Source organism: Falco punctatus, assembly GCF_963210335.1.
Source record: "Falco punctatus genome assembly, chromosome: 3".
Lineage (NCBI taxonomy): Eukaryota > Metazoa > Chordata > Aves > Falconiformes > Falconidae > Falco > Falco punctatus.
The window spans coordinates 90,965,235-90,987,475 of NC_137582.1; the positions used below are offsets into that span (position 1 = coordinate 90,965,235).

Below are 22,241 nucleotides of genomic sequence, written 5' to 3' on the forward strand. Positions count from 1 at the left end.
CACTGTGAAGAAGCTGAATGCTGCTTGTGAAGCAGATCAGCATCTGAGGTCAAAAGATGAGTAAGTGCTTTGGCAGCGTGGTACCCATTTTCTTGTTCATAAATGATGATGAATATGAAGGATCCTGGAAGACATATCCAGGGGCCTTTGGTGTATCTCCTGTGCCCCTACACAGCAGCAACTCCACCTTGTTGCCTTTTTTGCTTGTTGTTTTGTGCAAGCCATCCAGAGGTGCAGACTGATGATGACCGTGGAGCTCAACAAAAAGCCTCATGAGCTCCTCACGCGTTTCAAGCCAGAACCATCAATGTTTCAAGCTCCCCATGTGGTTCTGTTGGAACATGTGGGCTAGACCTAGGGATTAGGAAACCACATCCATAGCTGGAGTACAGCAGCAGATATACAGAGCTGCACACTTAATCTGAAAGTGCTCCCATCGCAGTGTCTAACTCTGGTGTCATGGCAAAAATCCATGGTCAGCCTTGACGGAGCAAGGGGCAGCATTCTGAATAAAGGAGTTGCTCCAGCTCAATGCTGTTCCCTGCACATGACCAGCAGTGCTCACCATACTGAAGTCTCCTAAGTGGGGCTGGTGGTGCCTTTACTTTATGTCCTCTTGCCCTTTTCCTGCATGAGGACAATGGAAAAAGCCTATTCCCTAAAATTCTCACCATATGGGAGCATCCTAAAGCTGTGTAACTGGGACTCCTCCTGCCCCATGAACCAGGTCCTGTACCATGTGGTTGGGCCTGCCACCTCCTGACCCACAACCCAGGAGATGCTCAGAACTCAGGTTGGGATGTGCTGGTGAAGGCCAGCGTGTGTTCTCCCTCCACCCTCTGGCTCTTGCTGACACAAGAAGAAAAACATGCTGAGATCCCTGAGACAAAGTGCCCAAGCTGAGGCAGCTCCAGCTAGGCACAGCTCTTAGGCACGGAAGCTGCTGGGGCACAGTCTGGATCATTGCAGTTCTCCAGGATGACCTGGGTTACGGAAGAAATAACATGTTGTCATTACGGGCCCAGCTCTATCATCTGCTGCAGGACTGTCAGGGCCCCCCACGAGACAGAGGTTATCAGATGCACATAAGTACTTCAGGGGGAGGGAAAAGTGCCTCTCTGAATGCTGCGTGTCAGACTTTTATTTTCTGATTTGCTTCTGTTTCCCTCTTGCTGTTACTGTCTGCTGTCTGCAGATGCTTGGCACATCTTTGAGATGATTTAGCAGAGCAAGCTAATGAGATGCAGCAGCAGCAACGGGGTGCCTCTTCTCTGGGAGGGGAAAAAGATACATTTCCTTTATTCATTACTTGTTTTGGAGAGGGAAAACCAGGAGAGACTGGATCGTGTCTCCCACTTTGCTGAGACACTTGAAAAGCCACTCTTCTGGCACTCTGTCTGTCAGCCTCTGGTTTCCCCAGGCATGTGCTTTCTTTAGCTACAAACTGGGCAGGTAGCCAAGCTACAAAGTGGTTGGTTTTGATTTAAGGCAGGGCAGGACATCACCCTCCATCAGCAAAGAAGCTGTCAGGTGTCCTCAAGGTAGTGACAGTACCAAAACCAGAAGCTGGAGGGGAGCAAAGTGTGTTGCAGTGATGCGCAAGGGCAGGCTGCAGTGTTTCTGCCTACAGGGCCAACTTCCACGTTTCATGGATGTGGCAGTCCGAGGATGTAGGATATATGCAGCCAAATTCTTTGCTTGAGTGAACAAGCTCGCTCAACATCAGGAGGGAATTTGTTAATTCCCTTTAAGAGGTAAAAGGAGGTAAATGGCAAGGCAGTTATCTTACAGTGCTGGGACAGGTATGAACTTGCCACCTCAAATTCAAGAGGTAGAGGAAGGCCTTTCCGCATTGATATTTGGCTCTGTCTTGGCAATCCCATTTGTTGGTCTCTCTGTTGGTTGTTTTCATACAGCATGCTCCATGTTTTACACAATATACAAACAAAAAACTTTTTAGACAATGTACTTCAGTGAAGCACAGCGTCTGAAGGCTGACCAATGCTTCTAAACCATGTAGCAGTTCTTGCAAGAAAGACAGGATGTTGCCTATGTGACTGTATTTACACAGTGTACAGCCTTTAGAAAAAAAATTGAGGGCATGAAAGTGAGTGTGGAGCTAGCTGGAGCAGACAGGGGAAGAGCAAGAATGTGACTAAAGGGGTGATTTGCCCAGAGGTGGTTGTTCCTGTCAGAGTGTGGGGTGCACTTTGCTATGAAGTGTTAAGTGCGGTCTGAAACTTGCTCCAGGGAGTGAGTCAGTGCTTGGGGTGCTGAATTCCCTGAGAAAGACCCTGCCTGCTCCCTCAGTGCACCAAAGACCAAGTTCTGCCTGGACTTCTTCAAAGAGCTAAGCAAAGTAAAAAGAAATTAAAATATCTTCTGTCCACTGAGCATCTCAGCTGCCCTCAGCATGATCCAACTGGGTGCTGAAGGCAACACAACCAAAAAGATTAAAAAGGTGATTTTCTTTCACTTTTCCTGTGAACTGTGAACTTATATTTGGAAATGGAAAAGAGGCAGGAGCCTTCTGGCACTCTAGGTCGTGTTCTTCACAAACAGCAAACTGAAAGAGGTGACAGCTACAGGTCTCAAAACTCTCCTTTCCAAATATGCTCGTCTGACTGTGGTGCCTGTGAGGCTTCAGTGCAGCCTCAATGTGTTCTTTGTGTCTTCATTAATCTATTTGCATAGATTTATATTGCATTTTTATCACAGGTGCTTCATATTGATTAGGTGCCAAGCATGGCAAGTCCAGGAACCAAGAGCACTACCAGAAAGGTGAGACAGTATCTGAACTGTGTGATGTTGAACCGTATCATGAAGTGAAGCAGAGCAAGGCAGACTTACCTGCTAAATGGCAGCATTTCATCCAAAAGCATGGTAAGAGCAGAGTTCAGCCCCGTTCTCATCAAACTGCAAAACCTGTGTGCACATGCAGAAGGGACCCCGTTGCTTTGCTGGGTAGTGATGATAGATTTAAACAGAATGATTCTTTTTCAAGCTGTAAATTACAGGATGGGAAGAAGACAAGACTTTAGATGGTCAGGAAGCCCAGGCATGTGTTTGTGGTCTTTGCATGCCCCTTGGCCCCCACAAGTGCATTCGGGGAGAGTGACTATGATTTCAGCCTGAGGGTACATAGATGGGGCTCCAGGGGGGAGCATCTTGCTAAAGTTTCCCCTGTTGCTTGCAGCTGGAGGAGCCCCTTCTCTGTTCCAGGAGTTTCCTTGGCAAAGCTGGTGCTCCACGTTCCCTCAGCATTTCCAACAGGATCTTTGGAGAAGTGACATCTTAGTTCCTTCAGGTAAGTGACAACTGTTCACAGGTTTTGTGACTTTGAAAAATTTATGTGTTACGCTTTGAACTTCTGCTAAGGACATCAAGTTTCATGTTTCTGTATTGCTGCTGTATTGTTTTGCCAAAAAAGCAAGCTCTCACAGAGGGATGAAACACTGAGTGATCAGAGTATAGAGAGAGCAGTTTGGGAGATGAAATAGGATTTGTGCAAAGTCAAGGAAAAGGGCCTGCATTTCCTGGGGAGATGATAACAGTACTTTTGAAAGACCTGGGTAGCAATTTTCACCAAAATGATGCTTCTTTATGCTGTGATACAGATGGAATCAGTACCCTTCATCTACATTTTTTTAAAATGCTGCAGCTTATTTGCATCTTTGAGAAGCAGTGTGGTGCAAAACATTTCCACAGAAATCATTCCAGACAAAGGTAAAAATCCAGTTTGCCCAGGCTGCAAACTGGGATTCTGGAGAAAGAGTTCATGTTGGTTTTCTGTCTCTCTGTGCACACTTGTATACGCTGAGACCTGACTTTAAAGGCCTGATCCCAGACAGTTCTTTCTGCTCGTTTGTGCTGGGCACAATGTAGGAGATTAAATCCTTGCTTTTTTTTTATTTTATTTGCTGGCACTTTGAAGTGAATGGGGCTCCACACGCAGTGGGATGAGAAGTGAAGCCCGTCTCACAACAAAGGCCAGGAAGCAGGTTGTGTGTGCTGCTGTACCAGGGGGACACAGTTCTACTGGTTCACAAATAGATAGATGTGTAGGAAGCGTTGAGTGATGATTTCCCAGACACCCTTAATGTCCCTTCATCCGCATTTTGTAATTAGACACCTGCCTTCATCTTGAACAGTCTGAGACACTTCTGTGTGTGAATAGATTCTACATGGGTGTCCCAAGTCAAATACCAAAACTATTGGACATCATGTTTTGTCAAGGCATTCTTGTTCACACCCAACAAGCATGCAGGACCAAAATAGCAGGGACTACTTAGCATGTTCTGCATGAAATAAAAATAATGGTTCATGCAAGCATATTGCTTTAAAGTCAGCTTTTCTCTAATATCGTATTCTGCATACTAAAGAAGTATCTTGTTTTACCAAGGCTGTTGGTCATAGGGTCTACATTAGATTATACATAAATGTTTATAACCAGCTGGGATACATCACCTTGTAAATACCAGATATTTGTATCTAGATTACAGGCAGGCTAGAAATGAAGAGACTGTCAAATTTTATCCGGGATAATATCAGAGCAACAACTTTATCAATGGTAAAAATTAGTGCAACTGAAAGAGAGCAGAAGTGGGGAGAAATGTAAAGAACTTTATTTTCAGGACAGTTCAGTAGTCCTTGGTTACCCCAGGCATGTAGATAGGAAATTTGAATTGCAGAATGATTAAATATTATACAAATTCCATGGCAGGACAGGGAAAACATACTGTTTGCACATCCACATTATTCTGTGGCATGAAGAAGAGCCTTTTTCCACAGGAATAAATTACCTTTTCACATCTTCTCTGGAGCTGAATCAGTTTATGTTGGCTGAAAATTTGACCTTGTGTTTTCAGATTATACACCTGTGAGTTCCTCACAGGGCTTGGCAGGTTGGGAAGGGTATTTCCGAATTGTATTTTATTTTCAAAACTTGGTCACTAACATTATGTGCATAATATTGGCTATCCTTTTCCCTCCACTTCTGAACCATTATACCTCTGGTCTTACTATCTGTAAGGACGGGCAAGCACATCCCCACACTAGCTTTTGTGCTAATAACATATGAGACTGCCAAGCAACTGCATAATTTGACTAGGTGTGGAAATCACACCACAAGGATTGTCATGGGAATGAGGAAGGACAATTACTTTTAATATCTAGTCTGATGGCCAAAAGCAATACCTTTCTCTTCAGAATTGTGAAAATTACAACAATGCCTTACAGGCCTGAGCAGCCCTGAGGGGCATTTGAGATTTCCAAGTCCATAATTTGTTGAAGTAGCTCGGTCACTAACAATACCCACGGTGTTTTGGGTAGCATGATTAGTGTAGTAATAAGTTCTTGGTCATGAGTCCATCTACAATAATTACATTTTACAACCAGAGAGACACTCCCAAACACTACATCTTGTGCAAAAAATAAATTGACCAGTAAGTATTTGCATGACTTGGCCAGTAGCATATGTCAAAATTTAAAGATGCCTGGATGTAACTGCTCCAATTTACAGTCAGGATGATTTAGGACAGAGATGAGTTAAAACTCCAGGGATAAGGAAGCACTGAAATGTAACAGAGGTTTGGGAATTCTTTGTCTAGAAGCTTCTAAAAACAGGTTCAACAAACGCCTATCAACAGTAATCCAGACATCTTTGATCCTGCCTTAGGGCAGCAGATGCACGAGACAATCTCAAGGCTCCTCCAGCCACACATTTCTGTCATTTCCAATCAAAGCTAATTAATGGCTATACAGAGTTGCAAAAGAACAATAGAGATTTGCTCAATGTATCTGTTCAAAATTTTACAAGATCTGTTGGTGGGAATACATTTTTCTTTCCTTTTTTTTGTTACTCTTGGTAACTTCATTTATGGACATATGGACAACAGGTCTTATTACCAGCTTCTTCTATACTAAAACTATCACTCACCCATTCTATTTTCCATAGTTGCATACCAGAGCCCCAGAGGAAGGGGTCTGCACACCGTGTAGATTGTGCCCAGTGGCTGAATGCAGATTTTGCGATAAGTCTCTGCCATTTCTTCTGGTACAAAACGTTTCCAAGCAGTCCTTTGTTCTTTACAATGCAACTCCAAGAACAATGTGAAAATGAACACTGATCTGTGTTGAATGTGTTGCATTCTCCGAAAGTTTGGGAATTCCTCACCGAATTTCATTTAAATCAACACTGTAGAAATTCTGATGGTAAACCCTAATTCTCTGAATATATAACTTGTTCTATTATACTACCTATGCCTCTATCATCAATGAGACAATAAACGTGTGTGATGAGAGTTTATTGCTCTCCAGTGTCCTCAGTAACATTGAAAAAAACCTGAGGATTCTAAGGAGAAATGATTAAGTGGTAAAACCCAAGGAATTTCCTTTTCACAAGTGTGTAAAGAAGCCTAACTGCCATTTCTGTCACTTGAAGCACCCCAAAGTCCCCCAGAATTATGATAGGCAAGTTTCACTTTGAATTTGTGCTCTGTGTTTTCATCATTTTCTGGGATGCAGAATGACTGGTTTGGAGGATTATCAGGGTCTCAGCAATGGAATAATAAGAACTGATATCTAGAGAGACTGCTGCAATGTCATCTGTTTGCTGTTGCCTAGACTGAAATGCCAAAATCCTGATGCTGCATCTCAGCAGAATTTTCATTCATGCATACGTTCATTGTTAAAAAAAACATAACCAGCCACCACCTTTGTAGGAATGAACTTGAAAATGCAAATCAATGTATTTTGCACTTTCAAGAATCCCAAACAAAAGGTCCATTGCATGAAAATATCTATTATCTTTTTCGGTAGTTAATCAATATAGAAAAAAACCAGCCCCTTTTTTAAAATGCAAAGGAACTTTTCTACTATCTTCATCACTGTACCCCACAATGCTGGCTGACAAGAAAAGCTATGCATTGAGATGGACAGAAGTTTAACTCCTTGGGGTAAAGCTTATGGACAGTCTGTATCTCACAGCCTTAAAAAATGCTGCATTTGTTATTTAGGTAAAAGGACCTGGCTTATAAAATGATTTAAACTGCCACAAAAGAATGATATTCAGATAATGTAAATGAGATCGGTCGCAAAGACTGGATCAGCTGGCATTGTAAAATGGGCTCATCATGCCCATTTTCCCCAACATTTTTCTGTCTAGCCGTAACCCCTTACTCTGTGGAAGCCAGATAAAACACATGGAGGAATCCTTGCTTACAACTATAATTTCCTGTTAGTCATAGCTGATGAGCAGGCAAGAAGGGGTGTGAGCAGAGAAGGTGCAACAGGCAGAACTGGCTGCATTGCTAGAGCCTATTTTGGACGTTGGTAAGAGAATCAAAGATGAAGACTTTTTGGGTGCTGTTTTGCATCATGTCTAAATCTCCCTGGAGAGTAAAGGGCTCCATTGCAATCATGGAAAGACTTCTGGTGCAGAAAAGAGTTCAGGTGGAAAGAAACAGTGCTGGGCTCACCTTTTCCCTGGCAAGTTGAATAACCAATATAAGGTGGCCTAAGACTCTGCAAAGTTGACACTCATCAATTCCTGCACTCTGTTGCCAATACATTCAGTATTGGAGAGTCAGCAGACAGCAGTGCAACTTAGAAGGTGATACTAGCTCTTTGCTAGGTTCTTGACTCATACAGCCTGAAAATCACAGAAATTAATATTAGACTTTGCTCATGTGGTGCTTCCCAAGTGGGCTGACACCATCAGCAACATCTGAAGTCTCTCCCACTTCTTCATCAACTTCAAAAGGTATTTTTCTGTCATGCTAAAGTTGCTGTGGATCACCACAGATGCTTTATCACGCTAATTGCTCTGATATGATGTATAAGGTTTGTTATGCTTATGTAGCAGATGTCTGGTAAATAGGGTGGGCCCTCTTGGTCCTTGACCCAGTGAAAATCACAGGAGTCCTTGTTGTGTTCTTGTTACTCAGCAGCCTACTAATCCAATGGTACTTCTACTCAACCTCAGACACTTCAGCTACTCTGTAATTACCACCTGAGCAGTCTCAGAGTGGTAGCAGAATGTACATTTTGTCAGATGAAAGCGACAAGAAGAGCCTTTGCTGTCAAGCTTGAGATCAGCTTCTGTTTCCTCAACATTAATCTGCTTCCCGGCTGCATCCTGCAGCCAAGGAAGAACTACAGCCATCCAGGTTTACTGCAGTGTGTCCACTGGAAGCAAAGAATAATCACAAGGGACATGCTGGTGGTCTGTTCCCTACAGAGTGAGTCGTTGCTCCGTGCTGTGAAATTGTGTTCTGCTTATTGACATCACTGAGTGAATTGAGGTTGTTTTGGCCTCCCTATGCTTGTCTCATCCATGTCATCAGAACTCTTTGAAATTTATAAATCATATAGAGAAATCTTCATTCCCTTGGTCCTGGCCCCAAAGCCACCAGAAAGAGTAATAGAATTGTCCCTGGCAAGTGAAGGAAAAGTTTGAGACTTTCAGCCAAAATGGCTTCAAACAGGTAAACAGTGCTGAAGAAAACTTGTCCCTAAGGCCGTGGCACTGTTTACAGTCTTATTTAAATGTGGAGAACTTTAGGGGTAGGAAGCAGCTAAGTCTGTGACCCACTCCTCTGTGCCTGAGAGTAACTTCACCATGACAAGCGCCTGACCACCAGCTATGAGGTCTGTCTTTGAAATCTGTGTTCTTTCCAGAGTAGTCTCTCTGAAACAAAATCTGTCACTTCCTTACTTGCATTCCTTTTACATCTTCATCTTCCTTTCCACACAACTCATCTCAGCAACTACTTCTCTGTAACCTTACAAAAAAATCCTCCTGTTATCCTTTCCTGTTAGAAGGCTTATCCTTGGAAAGCAATAGAGTCTCCTGATTCTGAGACTACCACAACCATCTTCAATCCTCTTAGTTTTCCTCTGGCCAGCAATGAACTTTTGCATTATTTCAAGAGCAAGAAGGGAGCCAAAGGGCTGCCAGGGGCGCTGCAAGTCCTAGTCCTCCAGCCATCCTTGTCCAAAGACAGGATGAGCTATAGCTTTGTCTTTCCCTGCAGGTGTTTGTGTACTGAGTCTCCTGAGAACCTACAATGCACAGATCCTTCAATCTACTTAAACAAAAACTCCTGTATTTCTCAGGCATTCCCATCAGAGAGCTATGCCCGTCTAAGCCGCTCTCTAACCTGCATTATACTAACCTAGAAGAGCAGAAAACATCAAATGAAGAGACCAGAAGAGAAGCAGAAAATGTTCCTTTCTGGCAATTAATGCCAATTCAGCTACTTCATCGTCTGTAATTTGACCACTGACAGAAACTGATCCATCTGAAACAAACTCCACCAAATGGAGCAATGGAGCGGCAGTTAATCTTCAGGGTAACTCAAAATGTAGCAAGAACAGAGAAATACAGACTTAACAAACAACAACAAAGAAACCTGCTCGTTTAATACAGTTAAGACAAGAGGTCAAAAGTATCAGAAAACTAAGCAGGGCTAAGAGTGTAGTGTCTCACTCTGCTAGCATATTAGGTGGCTTGAACTCCACCTTAACAGATTCATACACAAAAGAATAAATTTTAAGGGGACTGGTGGCTCTAGCACACCCCCTTGTGCATAAAGGACACAATTTATTCTGTTCCAGGACCGTAGTTTTCCATTCACTGAATTAATTTGGAATAAAAATTGCCAGTATTCCTGAAAGAAAAGTACATACTTGTGTTTTGCTGCTTGCAGACAATCTCCCTACTTCTGTTCTGAAAGATGACAATGCTACTCTGACTTAGGGCTGTTGCATCTTATTGCTCTTACTTGCTTACCTCCCACTCATACTCCACAACATTTTTCCTCCAATTGTTCTATGCCTAGTGCCAAAACTAAGAATGCAGCGCACAGCCCACCACTGCAAGAAAGGAAACACCATCTGCTTGGTTCTGCTCTGCAGTTTCCTTTCGGTGACAACATGAGGTAGAGGCTCATGAACAGGGTTTTGATGTGATGGTGTGGAGGGCGGCCGCTTCCTCAGCAGAAACCAGGGAAGCAAAGCAGACACTTCTCAGGGAAGTTTTCTTGCCCCAGCATTAAGCAAGTAAAACCAGACTCCATGGATTTCTTCCTTTCAGGCAAAATCTGTGCAGGTCTAACCCTCTTGGCGTGAGGGTTGAATGAACAGCAGGTTTTTTAATTTGTTTCGTCCAAGAGAAAGGAGAAAATTCAAATTGGAAAATAAATAAACTCATGAGTATCTTATGATGGATATGAAACTGCTTTCAGAGCTTCCTAAATACCAGAGAAGCCTAGCATCTGATTGGGTTGATATGTAAGTATATGTTAGTAGTAATAACTAAGTACTTCTTACAAAATAGTGTTAAGTGTTTGTGCGTGCATACACTCATGCACATACTTTCCCACCCACACAACGTATCAACCTAAATGTGAAGGAAGATTTTTTTTTTCAGGAAAATAACCTCAGAAACATACTACTTCTTATAATTAGGTTGCTCTCTCCCTGTTGCCTATGCCTTGCTGAAGCCATGTAAGGCAAGGGCCAGACTTTCTTGGAGTCACTAATAAAAATGAGGAGTAATGAGAAGTTCTGGGCTTAACTTAGCTGACACATCAGTGTCTCGTGGAAAGCCTGCCTGGACAAAACTCGTCCAGGTCTCCTGTAAACACAACTGCAGAATGCCAGGGTTTGAAAGCAGACTATGTGGACAGGCATAGCTTCTCTATATTTCGCCCCTTGTACCATAGATGCCTTCCCCACTTACAGCAGAAATATCAGGAATCCCCAGGAGAGGAACAGGGAGGGCTCTCATGATCTTAAAGGTCTTTTCTATGATTCTGTCATAGAATGCAGTGTCTCTGCATCCAGGTGTATCAGAGTTGGTTTGTACATGCTGCGTGGTTGACACCAATGCACACAATCTGTGCCACATCACTGCAGCGACTGCAAAGTGCTCAGCTGCAGCACACCCAACGCACACGCTGAGCACAGTCACGCTGTGCACTCACCGTGCCCGCTCTTCCAAGATGTCATGCGAATGAAAGCAAGCCACTGTTTCTCCAAGCTGTTGGATATTCCAGAAACTCTGGAACAAATGGCTAAATTGCTTTTCTCCATTAAGGACAAATTTTCCAGTTGAAGAAGAAACCTGTGTTCCTGGGAGGGATCTTCAAGAAAGAAGTCTTCAGCAGCACAGAACTGGAGCAGGTGAAGGGGATTGCTCTACCTCCACTCTGGAACCATTTCCTTAAGTCACAATTGGCCAAACAGGTGCTTTTGTATTTTTCTTTCACTTGTTACTGTGCCACCTGCAAACGTTTCAATAATTAATTTCTATTACAAAAACATACGTATTTGCATTTGATGGTGCCACTTCTGATAGTAACCCACATCAAACTTTGTAGAACTAAATTTTTTACAGGTAAAACCCCTGAAATCTCCTTTGTTGCTAGAAGTTTGCTTTCTTTTTTATGACTAGAGATTTTTACATCTCAGAATGCATTTAACATTGTAACTTCTTTCTGAACTCCCAGGGGTAAGGAAAAATTCAAGATTCCACAAAAGGTGCCCTAATTATACTAACTGATTGGAACAGGAAAGTGATTCATCATGAGCAAAAATTATGCTGCCGCTGGGAGTGGCAATGGCTTTATATCCCATTGCTCCAGAAGCCTTGTCATCAAGCTCAACAGGCGAGTTGACACCATCAGTCCTGAGGAGAAGGTAAATATCTCCTTGACCTTTAATTCTAACGTTTATATTACAAAAGACATAACTATGAAATGTCAGAAGATTATCTGCTTAGCACGTATATATGGTATATAACATATTTTGAGGAAGTGAGAATATTTTCAAGATGTTGTGCAGTGTTTTGGATTACATTGAAATGTATTCTGTGTGATAAAGCTGTGTTTAGCTTGTACAATGGCTTTGCCAGGTGTGTTTCTAAAGAAGATTAAACCCAAGCCTTTTCCCACTTCTTCTGCGTGACCCAGATTGGTAATTTATGAAAGCATAATCTTTCTATACCATTCCATCTTTTGAATATTTATACAGATAATTTAATTCTTCTTGTGTAATGGGGGAAAGAGATCTTCCACATTTGTGGAGAAAGTTATTCAGACTCAGTAAGAATCAAAACAAAAGTGATTTAGAATAGTGGAAAATAAAATACTGAAGTGACTTTCTAACGGATCAGATGCCTCTATGTCACTTTACTGGATAAAGACACTGGGAAAAGGCTTTCATTAGAAAGAAACTCTGTCCTAGGTGTAAGATGTGTTGCAGAACACTCAAGATCATCTGCTAGTAATAATTGTGATTGTAACTGAGGTTTATCTGGGAAAAGTGTTAAAGCTGCAGATAAAATATAAAATGTGACTGCAATTTGCCCCTAATATACAATGTGCCTTTGCTGAAAATCTTAGTAAGTGAGCCTATCTGTAGTTCAATTTTCTGTCAAATGTTTGTTAAGCAACCAGCCTTAGAAGGACACAGCTGATTAATACACACAATTTTTTTTTTAGAAAGAGACAGAGTGAGGTATGAGCAAGGGGTGAAATTAATAAGACCTATGTTTAGACGACTCGAGGCAAAAATGATGGGGACGTAAAGTGCGCTGGGACTGTAGTTAGGACAAAGTCAGGGCTAAGTGCTGGTTCTGGAGAAACACCTGAACTGAGACTTCTGTTTCTGAAAATGTGTTTCTCCTGCCATTCAGGGCGCTGGTTTTCAGATTCACTGTGAAATCCCAGATGTGGTGAATCAGGAATCTTCCATGAAGTGATGAACAGTTCAGCCATGCTACCACAGAAAAACCTTACTGTGCTCTACTAAGGCACCTAAACTTAGCAGGTGTAAGGACAAGAAACCTAAATCTTTGTTTCCCTTGTTGCAGGTGATCACAGTGCCACAATGTGCTCTCTCAGCGCAGCCAATGCCAAGTTCTGTCTTGACTTTTTCAGAGAGCTGAGCAAAAGAAAAAGAAATGAAAACATCTTCTTCTCCCCGCTAAGTCTCTCAGCTGCCTTTGGGATGGTTGTCCTTGGAGCTAGGGGCAACACACTCAAACAGATTGAGGAGGTGAGTTTCCTTTGCTCTGAAAAGGGGAGAGTAACCAGATGTGAGCCGTGAGGCTGATCATACCATCTGATATAGTTCCTAAGTATCCAGAGAAGTGATGCACACAGAGGGCCCTTTACAAATGCCCTCTCTTATGATATTCCTAATACCAAACTTTTTTGTTTTACAGTAACTGATCATTCAATTGATCAATTGATCAAAACAATTACAGTAATTGATCATTCAATGAATACATCAGTGCTAAAGAAAGAGTTTTGAAGGTATTCCTCCACCCTCCAGGGCTCAGAAGTAGTGGTTCCCTTTCATATGGTCTTCTGCTTTCCCTGGATACCTAAAGTCTTCTTTCTTAAGAATAAAGCTGTCAAATATTTCATGAGCTCACCCTCTACAAAACCTTATTGTTCACTTGCAAGGGTCTCGTAATAAAGGACAAATGGACTTTCCCAGTTGACTGTATTTGGTTGCGTTTTGGGATAGGCTTGAAACACTGTTTTAGCTTTAAGGTACCATCACTCAGCTGCATTCACCCAACATTTACATTGCAGGTGTTTCATTTCAGTGAAGTTTTGAGCAGTACAAGCCAGGGAAACAGATACCCTTCTGAGAAGGTAAGACACAGTTGCAGCTCTGAGATGAAGAAACGGGTGCTGGTTTTTCCACCCTTGTCCTTGCAAACGATCACTTAATCAGAAAGCACTGCAGGGCTGAGCAGCCTCTCTGTCTAGATCTGCAGACCTTCTTATTACTGTTCTTTTATTAGGGGACTTGTGAGATCACACATTTCAGCATCTAAGCCTTCTCATTATAGGTTTCTAACCAAAACAGCAGTACCAATCTAAAATGTGATCAGTACTTAACTTGCCACCTGCAAAGGTTTGTCTACAGGGCATGCCAAAGGCATCTTGGAGCTTGCTCTTCCCAGGCTCTAAGCCAGCAGACTTTTGCTCAGTGTACCCAGAGCCATCACTGTAGGATACATGGTGACTAGTGCAGGCCAGACGGGGAATCATTTTGTCATTCTGTACATCTGGTTCAGGGGGAGCTGGAGGTGGTGTCCTCATGCGTTTGTTCCAATGTTCCTGTATCAGCTGGGTGGAGTTAGGCTTCTCATGCAGAAAGAGGATGCAATTCACACTCGGGTCCAGCTTTGCATAGGAAAGCTCAAGCTTACCATGAAACTTCTGTTTTCCTGTTTGAAGTCTGAAGAAGCAGGAGTGCATTCCCAGTTCCAGGCTCTGTTGGCTGCAGTCAGTGAGCCCAGACCAGGATGCTCTCTCACCATTGCCAACAGGCTCTTTGGAGAAACTACTTATCCATTCTTCCAGGTAAGTGGCCATGGTGTCCATTTTCACAGCTCCTGGGAGCAGAATTTATTCCATCATAAAGTACAAAGGGTAATGAAATACAACGCTGGCAGGGTGTGCTGCCAAATGGCTGCACTCCACAGCTCTTTCAGTCAAGAAGCCTTTCCATCTCAGTTGCCCATGGTGAGATATGGCAAACGGCAAAACATGGAAAAGCCATGACTTAAAAGCTTTAATATAAACAAACAGATCTATGTAAAAGCTGTCCCTGGGTATTCCAGAAAACATGAGAGCATTAATCACTGTCAACACACCTTTGCCACACATGCCTGGTGTCTAATAGATCTCGTGTTTGCTGCATCATTTCTATCCAAGGAACAAAGCTCTGTGACCAGCATAAGACTTTCTTCCTTCCCCAGTGTCTTCTCTGTTTCTAATAAAATAATTGTACATACTCTTCCACCTTTCCTTCAGAGTCTATGCGAATATGGGACTCTGATTCCTGCTGCCTTTTCAAACAAGGCTTAGAAGAAAGTTACAGCTTTGACATTTTTGTCAATTAGTCTAATTTCAGTGGGAATGACCACCTCAGAATGTTCCTGTGGAATACTGACAGCCCAGGCAATGCAAGTGCATGCAAATAATTCCCTCAGGAAACCAGACTTTAAGTGTTTATAAGAGTATTGCTAAAAACAGCACTGTTTTTTCTCTGTAACCACTTTTCTCTTTTCAAGTCAAGATTTCATCTTTCTTCTAAAACACTACACTCTAGGTAAAGAGATATTTTTCAGAGCCAGATAAAGGTGACCAGCAGTCTGGAAAAGTTTTTTACTGTGCTGAGAAATTTCTGCTGCTCAGTACAGCTTGAAAATACAGAAAAATATATTTGCAGATATGTTTTTTTATAAATAATCTCTAAAATCTGAATGCTTGAGTTATTTCAGTGAATTTCTTATATATGCCTTCTTTTACTCATTCCTTTCTTGCTGATCTACTACATGGAATTGTCTTGAAACCATGAAATTATCTATCATAAAAATCATCATGTTGTGATAAATTTCTGTCTATTGTACTTCCCAGAAATACTTAGATTCAATTAAGAAATTTTATCGAGCAGAACTGGAACCAGTCAATTTTAAACACACTGAGGAAGAAGCCAGAGAGAAGATTAACTTCTGGGTGGAAAATGAGACAAAAGGTAAAGAAGAAAATGTGCAGGTTGTTTGGTTTGCAACTGAACCATGTCTGAATTTCAGTTTCCACCTTTTTTCCCAAAGGTACTGAGATTTTTATATTTAAAACCCTCACTGCATTTTTTTGCTCAACAGGAAATGAATGTAGGAAGAAGCACAAAAGTGCCTTGAGTTCCCGGCTTCAAAAGCTGTACATAAATATTTTGTTATTTGCCTGACAGCATTATACTACTTTTCAGATTTACAGAAATAATTATTAATAGTCAAATGCAGTTGATTGCCCAAACAAAGTAGTAATTCTTAATTCATTATTTTTAAAGGTAAAATCAAGGACCTATTTGCTGCTGGATTTATTGATCCCTCTACTGTACTTGTCCTGGTCAACGCTATATATTTTAAAGGAAAGTGGGCAGTAGAATTTAAGAAAGAGGACACTAAGGAAATGTATTTCCAGCTGAACAAGGTCAGTATGAGCAGGAACTGAAACAGCTGGGGAGTAGAAATAAGATGTCTCTGCTGCAACAACAGATGAGATCTTTCCTCCTTTCTGTTATTCCAAGACAAAACACTGGTCTTCAGCTAGAGCAATAGAAAGCTACATCTTCTTTCCAGTTTGATAACCAAATGTGTGACTGTTTCTATCAATTCACATCAGAAGTGGGTCTCATGCTGCTGAGATCCTGGTTGTGTCAAAGTCACTGAGCACATGTGTTGGGGATTTTGCAACTAAGGATGCTATTTCAAAAACAGTCGGCGTTTGAGACTGAATCTGAGGATTCTGTTCCTCTGCTACTATTTACCAGCAGAACAGTATTTGTTTTCAGGAAAAAATAAGCTCAAGGCAAATTATCTCAGGAGAACGTATACATTATTCATGAAGGATTTAGATTCATGGTTGCATCAGAAGCATCAGTTTCCTCATCTGACATGCCAGAAAAAAAGAAGGATGTAACGAGGGAGGTGAGAGCAATCTGGCACCAGTAGAAATGGAAAAGTAGATTTTATGCTTCTAAAACAGATAACTTCATTGGGGCTAGTTAAGAGAGAGGAACACATCAATGCTACAAGTACATTAAACCCATGACCAGTGTAAATAATGTTTCTGGACTGAACTCTAACTCAGATCTGAAACCAATTAAAACCAGGGTGATCATTTTTGTATTTTCTGTTTAATATGTTTCATATGTTCCAGAATGAGAAAAGGACAGTGCAGATGATGTTTCAAGAAGGTTATTTTAACATGGCCATCATAGAGGAACTGAAAGTGAAAGTGATAGAGCTCCTATACTTTGATGATGAACTAAGCATGTTCATTCTTCTTCCTGAAGTGGTCTGTGAGGACTTCACTGGCCTAGAACAGGTAGTACTTCCTTTTGTCTCTAGTTGCATGCATAACAGGCTGTAAAAAGCAATACTTTAACAGTTCTCCAGTGTAGTCAGAAGACAAGTGGGAAAAACTGAACCTTACTGTCTTTTTCTTCCATTCATTATGGTGTCATTCATTGTTATCAATACCACCTTACAGCTTGAATGCAGCCTCACATATGAAAAACTGGCAGGATGGACCAGCTCGGCTAGAATGCAACAGCTGAGAGTGAAGGTGTACCTGCCTCAGTTCAAGATCGAGGAAAGTTACGTTCTAAACAAAACTCTCCAGGACATGGGAATGATGAATGTTTTTGACTGGGGAAAAGCTGATTTGTCAGGAATCTCTAGGAAGGATGGTTTGGTTGTGTCCAAGGCCATCCAGAAGTCATTCATGGAAGTCAGTGAAGAGGGCACTGAAGCAGCTGGTGCCATGGGTCATGTTCTAATACCTCTGTGCCACCCAGTTTGTTATGAGTTCAAAGCTGACCATCCGTTCCTCTTCTTCATCAGACACAACCCAACTGACACCATTCTCTTCTTTGGAAGATACTGCTCCCCATAAGTGGAGGTTATTTTGGAAATTAGATCTTTCTCCAGCTAACATCCCTGTTGGCAGGTACTGAGAACAAGAGACAAGCACATTTTCGCCAGGCTTTATTCTAATGTGTTAATCTGCTGTACAAAAGACCATCCGATAAGAGCCAAATTGGAGATAAAAACCTAAAAAGTGTTAACTATTGCCTTTCTAACATCAGCTTCAGGCATGTTTTACTTTTAGGGGGCCTCACTAAAATGACATCTACCTTAAAATACACTATATGATTATTTACCAAAGAGCTGTAGGCCTGGAGAGGCATGTACATAGAAAATCTTATTTTGAGTCTTTCCTAATGTAATATGTCTCCAATAAACCCATGATTCTAGTGCCCTATGAGTGACACATTCTCCCACATGAAGGAGACAGGAGGACAGGGATCTGCATTAAAAGGATGAACTCAGGTATTCAGTCTTCTAGCTTTTCCTGCCCAACCTCTGTATAGGTCTCAAGGACAATGCCACTTTGTATGGGAGTAGCAAATTATTCCTGTGAGAGCCTCCTTTAAATGTTGATCAGGGGTAATGGTTCAAACTGGAAATCTCAGGATTTGTTCTCTGAGAGCAGAGAAAGCACAAGACTTTTCTGGAGTAATTGTGCTTGCTCTCAAGCAGAGCAGGCCCATTGCTTATTTTTTTCTGTCAGAAATCCTGTATGTCTTAGTTCTCTAACTTCTTCATAAACTTTCACATAACAAACAGGTTTTTAGGGTAGTGGAAGGCCTTTTCTGACAAGGCCTGCCCTGCAATGGCTGTGAATTAGAGACTTAATTCCCACATAAAACTTTAAGCAGTGATCAGCTATTCTTAGTTCTAAAAAACAGCTCTCTTTGTGCCCTAGATACCATGAGTTTCTTGATTCATCTTTATTCCTCATTAGCATAAAAAAATAATTTAAAATATTTATAGAAACGGTATTTAGATGGGTAGCCTGTATTTGTTCCATTTATCATAATAAAACCACTGCAAACTGATATACTGCAAATTAAATGTAGTAGTCTGCAGAATTAAATGGGCAGAGGCATAGTCTTAATATAGCAAGTAAAAATACTGGTAATCCTTTCAAAAATGTGACACTGAAGTCTCCCTCTCATTTTAAAATATTCATCATGCTAAATTTATGCATTGGACAGCTCGACATTAGGATAGGCAAGCCTCGAACCTCGCCTGCTGCTTCTCTCTTGTATTTGATTTTATGAGGGAATTAAGAGTGAATTTCTAGGGCACGGCTGAGCCAGTCCAATGCCATTGAGGAGGAGGAGGAAAATACTCCCTTTGTCTCTTTCCTTCCATGTGTTTCTGCTCCCTCCCTTACACCATCACTGTTACTTGCCTGACTTGGTGATGAGCAGTTCTCTAGGACATAAATCAAGAGGAGAATTTTTGGTAAAGTTAATTTTCTTGCTGATGACCTAGTTCCCTAAACCACCTCCTGTGGAATAGGTGGTGGGAAGGGATAATGTGGGGTTATGGAGAACAGAGCAGCCTGCCCAGTTTGGCAGTAGGCAATGTCCAACATCCACAGATATATGAAAAATACTTGCTTTTAAAGGAAAAAATATTCTACTCCTTGATGACTCTTCCTGTTGCTCACTGATGGGAAGAAGGTAAATGCTGGGAGCATGCTAGTGCCCTTTCAGAACTGAGGATTCAAATGGTTGTCCCAAATGCTGAGATATGCATGCAAAATTATAGCAAATTACAGCACTCGACACAAATTCAATTGCTAAATAAAGCAGACTCATGATAGTCTCCAGAGCTGTCTCACACAGCTGCAATTTCAGTATGAATTACAGCCTGAAATAGTAAAATTAGCAGTAGAGGCAGTTTTCGTGTCAATTAGCTGATAAGAGAACACCGAACACTGGCTGTGGGCTCTTCTCATGAACACGGTATGCACAAATTAGCCATGCATGTTTTTCAACAACATCCATCAGTATTTTGTGTATATCTGGTTTGTGTCAAATATTAATTACTTATTAAAAAAAGAGTGAAATGAACAGTGTTAGAATGTAATATCTTGTATAATCAGATGTATATATTTTCAGGTAAAATGTAAAAGAAAAACAATTAATGGCATGTGTGATAAAGGCAAGTGCTGTAAAATATTATCCCCAAAAGCATGAGTCTCACAACAGGAAAAGTAATTCTGTGTGTGAGCAAAGGAGAAGGTGTGGCTGAAGCAAGGATTGCCACTTAGCTTACTACAGCAGAAGTAGTCACTTACAATCTTTGTGGGTTTTTTTTTTTTTAAAAATTGCTTCAGGGATATCTAGATAATTTCAAAACTAGGAACAAAATACAATATACATTTTAAAAAAGTATCTATTTTCTCCTCACAATCTTTTTTTCTATTTGCCATCTTAATTTATAAAACATCTAAAAATGTGGTGAAAACAGCTAGGAGCTGGAAAGTAGCCTCCTGCTGCTAGTGTAGTTGTAGCAGCTCCCAGTGTAGAGGGCAATGGTCCCACAGAATCAGAGATGTTTACTTAAAAATAGAAGGTTAACTAGTCTACTCTGGCAGCAAGTGCAAGTGGGGAACTATAGCTTGTAACGATGCCAAACAGGAGAGCCTGCAGAGCAGAGAAAAGCTGGACACTGAACGGTGCATGGAGCAGACACAACCCTGGAGGGGTTGCCACTGCTTCTTACCCAGGGACAGGCTTGATGCGGAGTGTTGCTGCACAGCTCGTTGAACTACACCAGCGTATCTCACTGCCTACAAGTACACACACTGCCAAAAAGCAAAGCAAAAGAAGTCAAATACTATTTGCATGAGCATCCATGGAAAGATAACACCCATTTGTCCCACATTAGACAGATCTGTGTCTTTCCGTGGTCTGATTACTGAGTAATTCTCAATTCACGTTTTCACCTTTCCACTGGACTCGAATCTCTGATGGTTGCAGTTCTCCCCAGTTTTCTCTGACATTTTGCTTTCCTTTAAGCTGTTTCTCAGTACCTTTGTATAACATGATTGTTATATATTCGAAAGGTTTACAATGGGTGGACTGAAGGGCACTGAAAAAGCTAGAAAGCAGTTCTGAGTAAGTTTCTTTTCCCACATGAAGACTAATGCTTAATTCTTTCAAACTATAACTGGCAGAAGGCTTTACACCAGGACATCCTGGTTCCTTAAGATCCCAGTAAGAAAGGCAGTGTGTAGAGTATCACTTCAAATGCCACTTGTTGGAGCTAATAATGTAAAGAAAAAGAAGGCGGCACTGATAAGCTTAGATCTGTTCAGAGGCTGCACAGATGAGCTACTCAGCAGCTGTGTGCACCAGGCAAAGAGCAGCACTGCTCGCCAGAGAACACCACAAGCGTGACACGTGCAGGGAGTGAGATCCAGCTACCTGAGGAGTGGCAACAGAGCAAGCCTCTTCCTTGCTTTTGGCAAGCATGTGCAGCAGAAAAAAAGTCCCAGTTTTATTGCTGCTTTATTATAACAAATTGAATTATTACAACGAAAGAGCACAGAGGACTGGTGGGTGTGCTTGGTATCCTTTTGCCTTGAGTTGCTGTGCAAACACAATACACACTGACATACCAGGTACTATGAGCTCTGAAGGGGAAGGCACATGTTAGGCATTGATTTTACCCTGGGTTTGACACACTGACTCTCTGAGAGGTTTAATACAAGATGCCGGTTGTCTTAAAAGGGCTAGCACTGATTCCAATGACAGTCTGCCTCAGATTGTGTGCGTACCACGCAGAGCTGACCACCTCCAGCACAGCAAATGTCAGGACTGAATAAAAAGCAGCTGAAATCCTACAAGTGGGACTTCTTTGGCCACACCTCAGTTAATGTAAGGTCACTGAGAGATGCCAGTATAGCCTCTGCCAAGTGTGGTGCAGTTGGACAGGCCACCCAAAGCATAAGCAAATATTGCCCCCAGACACTACACAATGGTTTCTAAGCAACCATAAGACATTTAGTGTGAAAATCTGAACAGAGAAATGCTGGAAAGAGCCAGGGTTTCTGCTGCTTAATGTCTCTTTGGTTATGCCAGCACCGGGGAAGAAGGGCAAACACCATGAACTGGTTTAGGCACAAAGAGCAGCAGAGTCTTTGCTGACTTCTTTCTTGGGACAAACATGGATATGGAGCACATTTTAACCTGCTTGTCTTCCTTTACATTGCTACTATGCTCTTAGCTTTTGAATTTCAGGAGAAGCATCTGATTTTCCCAGGTCCAGTGCCCTAACTGGGCAAAGTTAGAAAAGAGCACTTGTCTGCTGATGACTGCATATGGATAGTCCATTCTAATCAAAATTTTCAGCTCCTCACAGGCTGCTTCTGCACTTTTGCACTAACATTCAGTGTAGGAAAAAATACAAAACAAACCCAAGGGTGTGTAGTGACAGACTAGTCTCTGAAGAAGTTGTACTGTCCCATCAATGACTACTGGCAGAACCAAACTTCCTCTCTTCCATGAGCTAATTTACTTTGGGTTAACTATCTTGCCTGCCTTGGCAATGTAGTTTTTCACATTAGGGTAGCTAGCATAATTCAGAAACTGAGCAGTTACCAGACATTCAAGCAACCTACCTGTGTGGAGAGCCCTTGTGGTGATCATGTTGCTGCAGAGGTATGAAATGCAGAGTGTACAAAGAAGGCAAACATATTGGCTGGAAGAACATACCAGAAACATCTACATGGCCTCTTCTAGAGGAGTCGGTGCAACAAAATGTTTATTGAGAAAATCCTGGACAT

General features: G+C 41.7%; 1 protein-coding gene across 1 annotated transcript; it reads left to right on the forward strand.

Moving 5' to 3' along the window:
* Nucleotides 1-6,968: 6,968 nt before the first annotated feature.
* LOC308061087 (leukocyte elastase inhibitor A-like) lies at nucleotides 6,969-17,489 on the forward strand (the record flags this gene model as incomplete). Its single annotated transcript, XM_080380632.1, has 6 exons — nucleotides 6,969-13,110; nucleotides 14,262-14,387; nucleotides 15,447-15,564; nucleotides 15,874-16,022; nucleotides 16,752-16,940; nucleotides 16,983-17,489. Exons 1-6 carry the CDS (start codon nucleotides 12,895-12,897, stop codon nucleotides 17,487-17,489), a joined length of 1,305 nt encoding a protein of 434 aa, XP_080236758.1. The 5' UTR covers nucleotides 6,969-12,894.
* Between the last annotated feature and the right edge of the window lie 4,752 nt (nucleotides 17,490-22,241).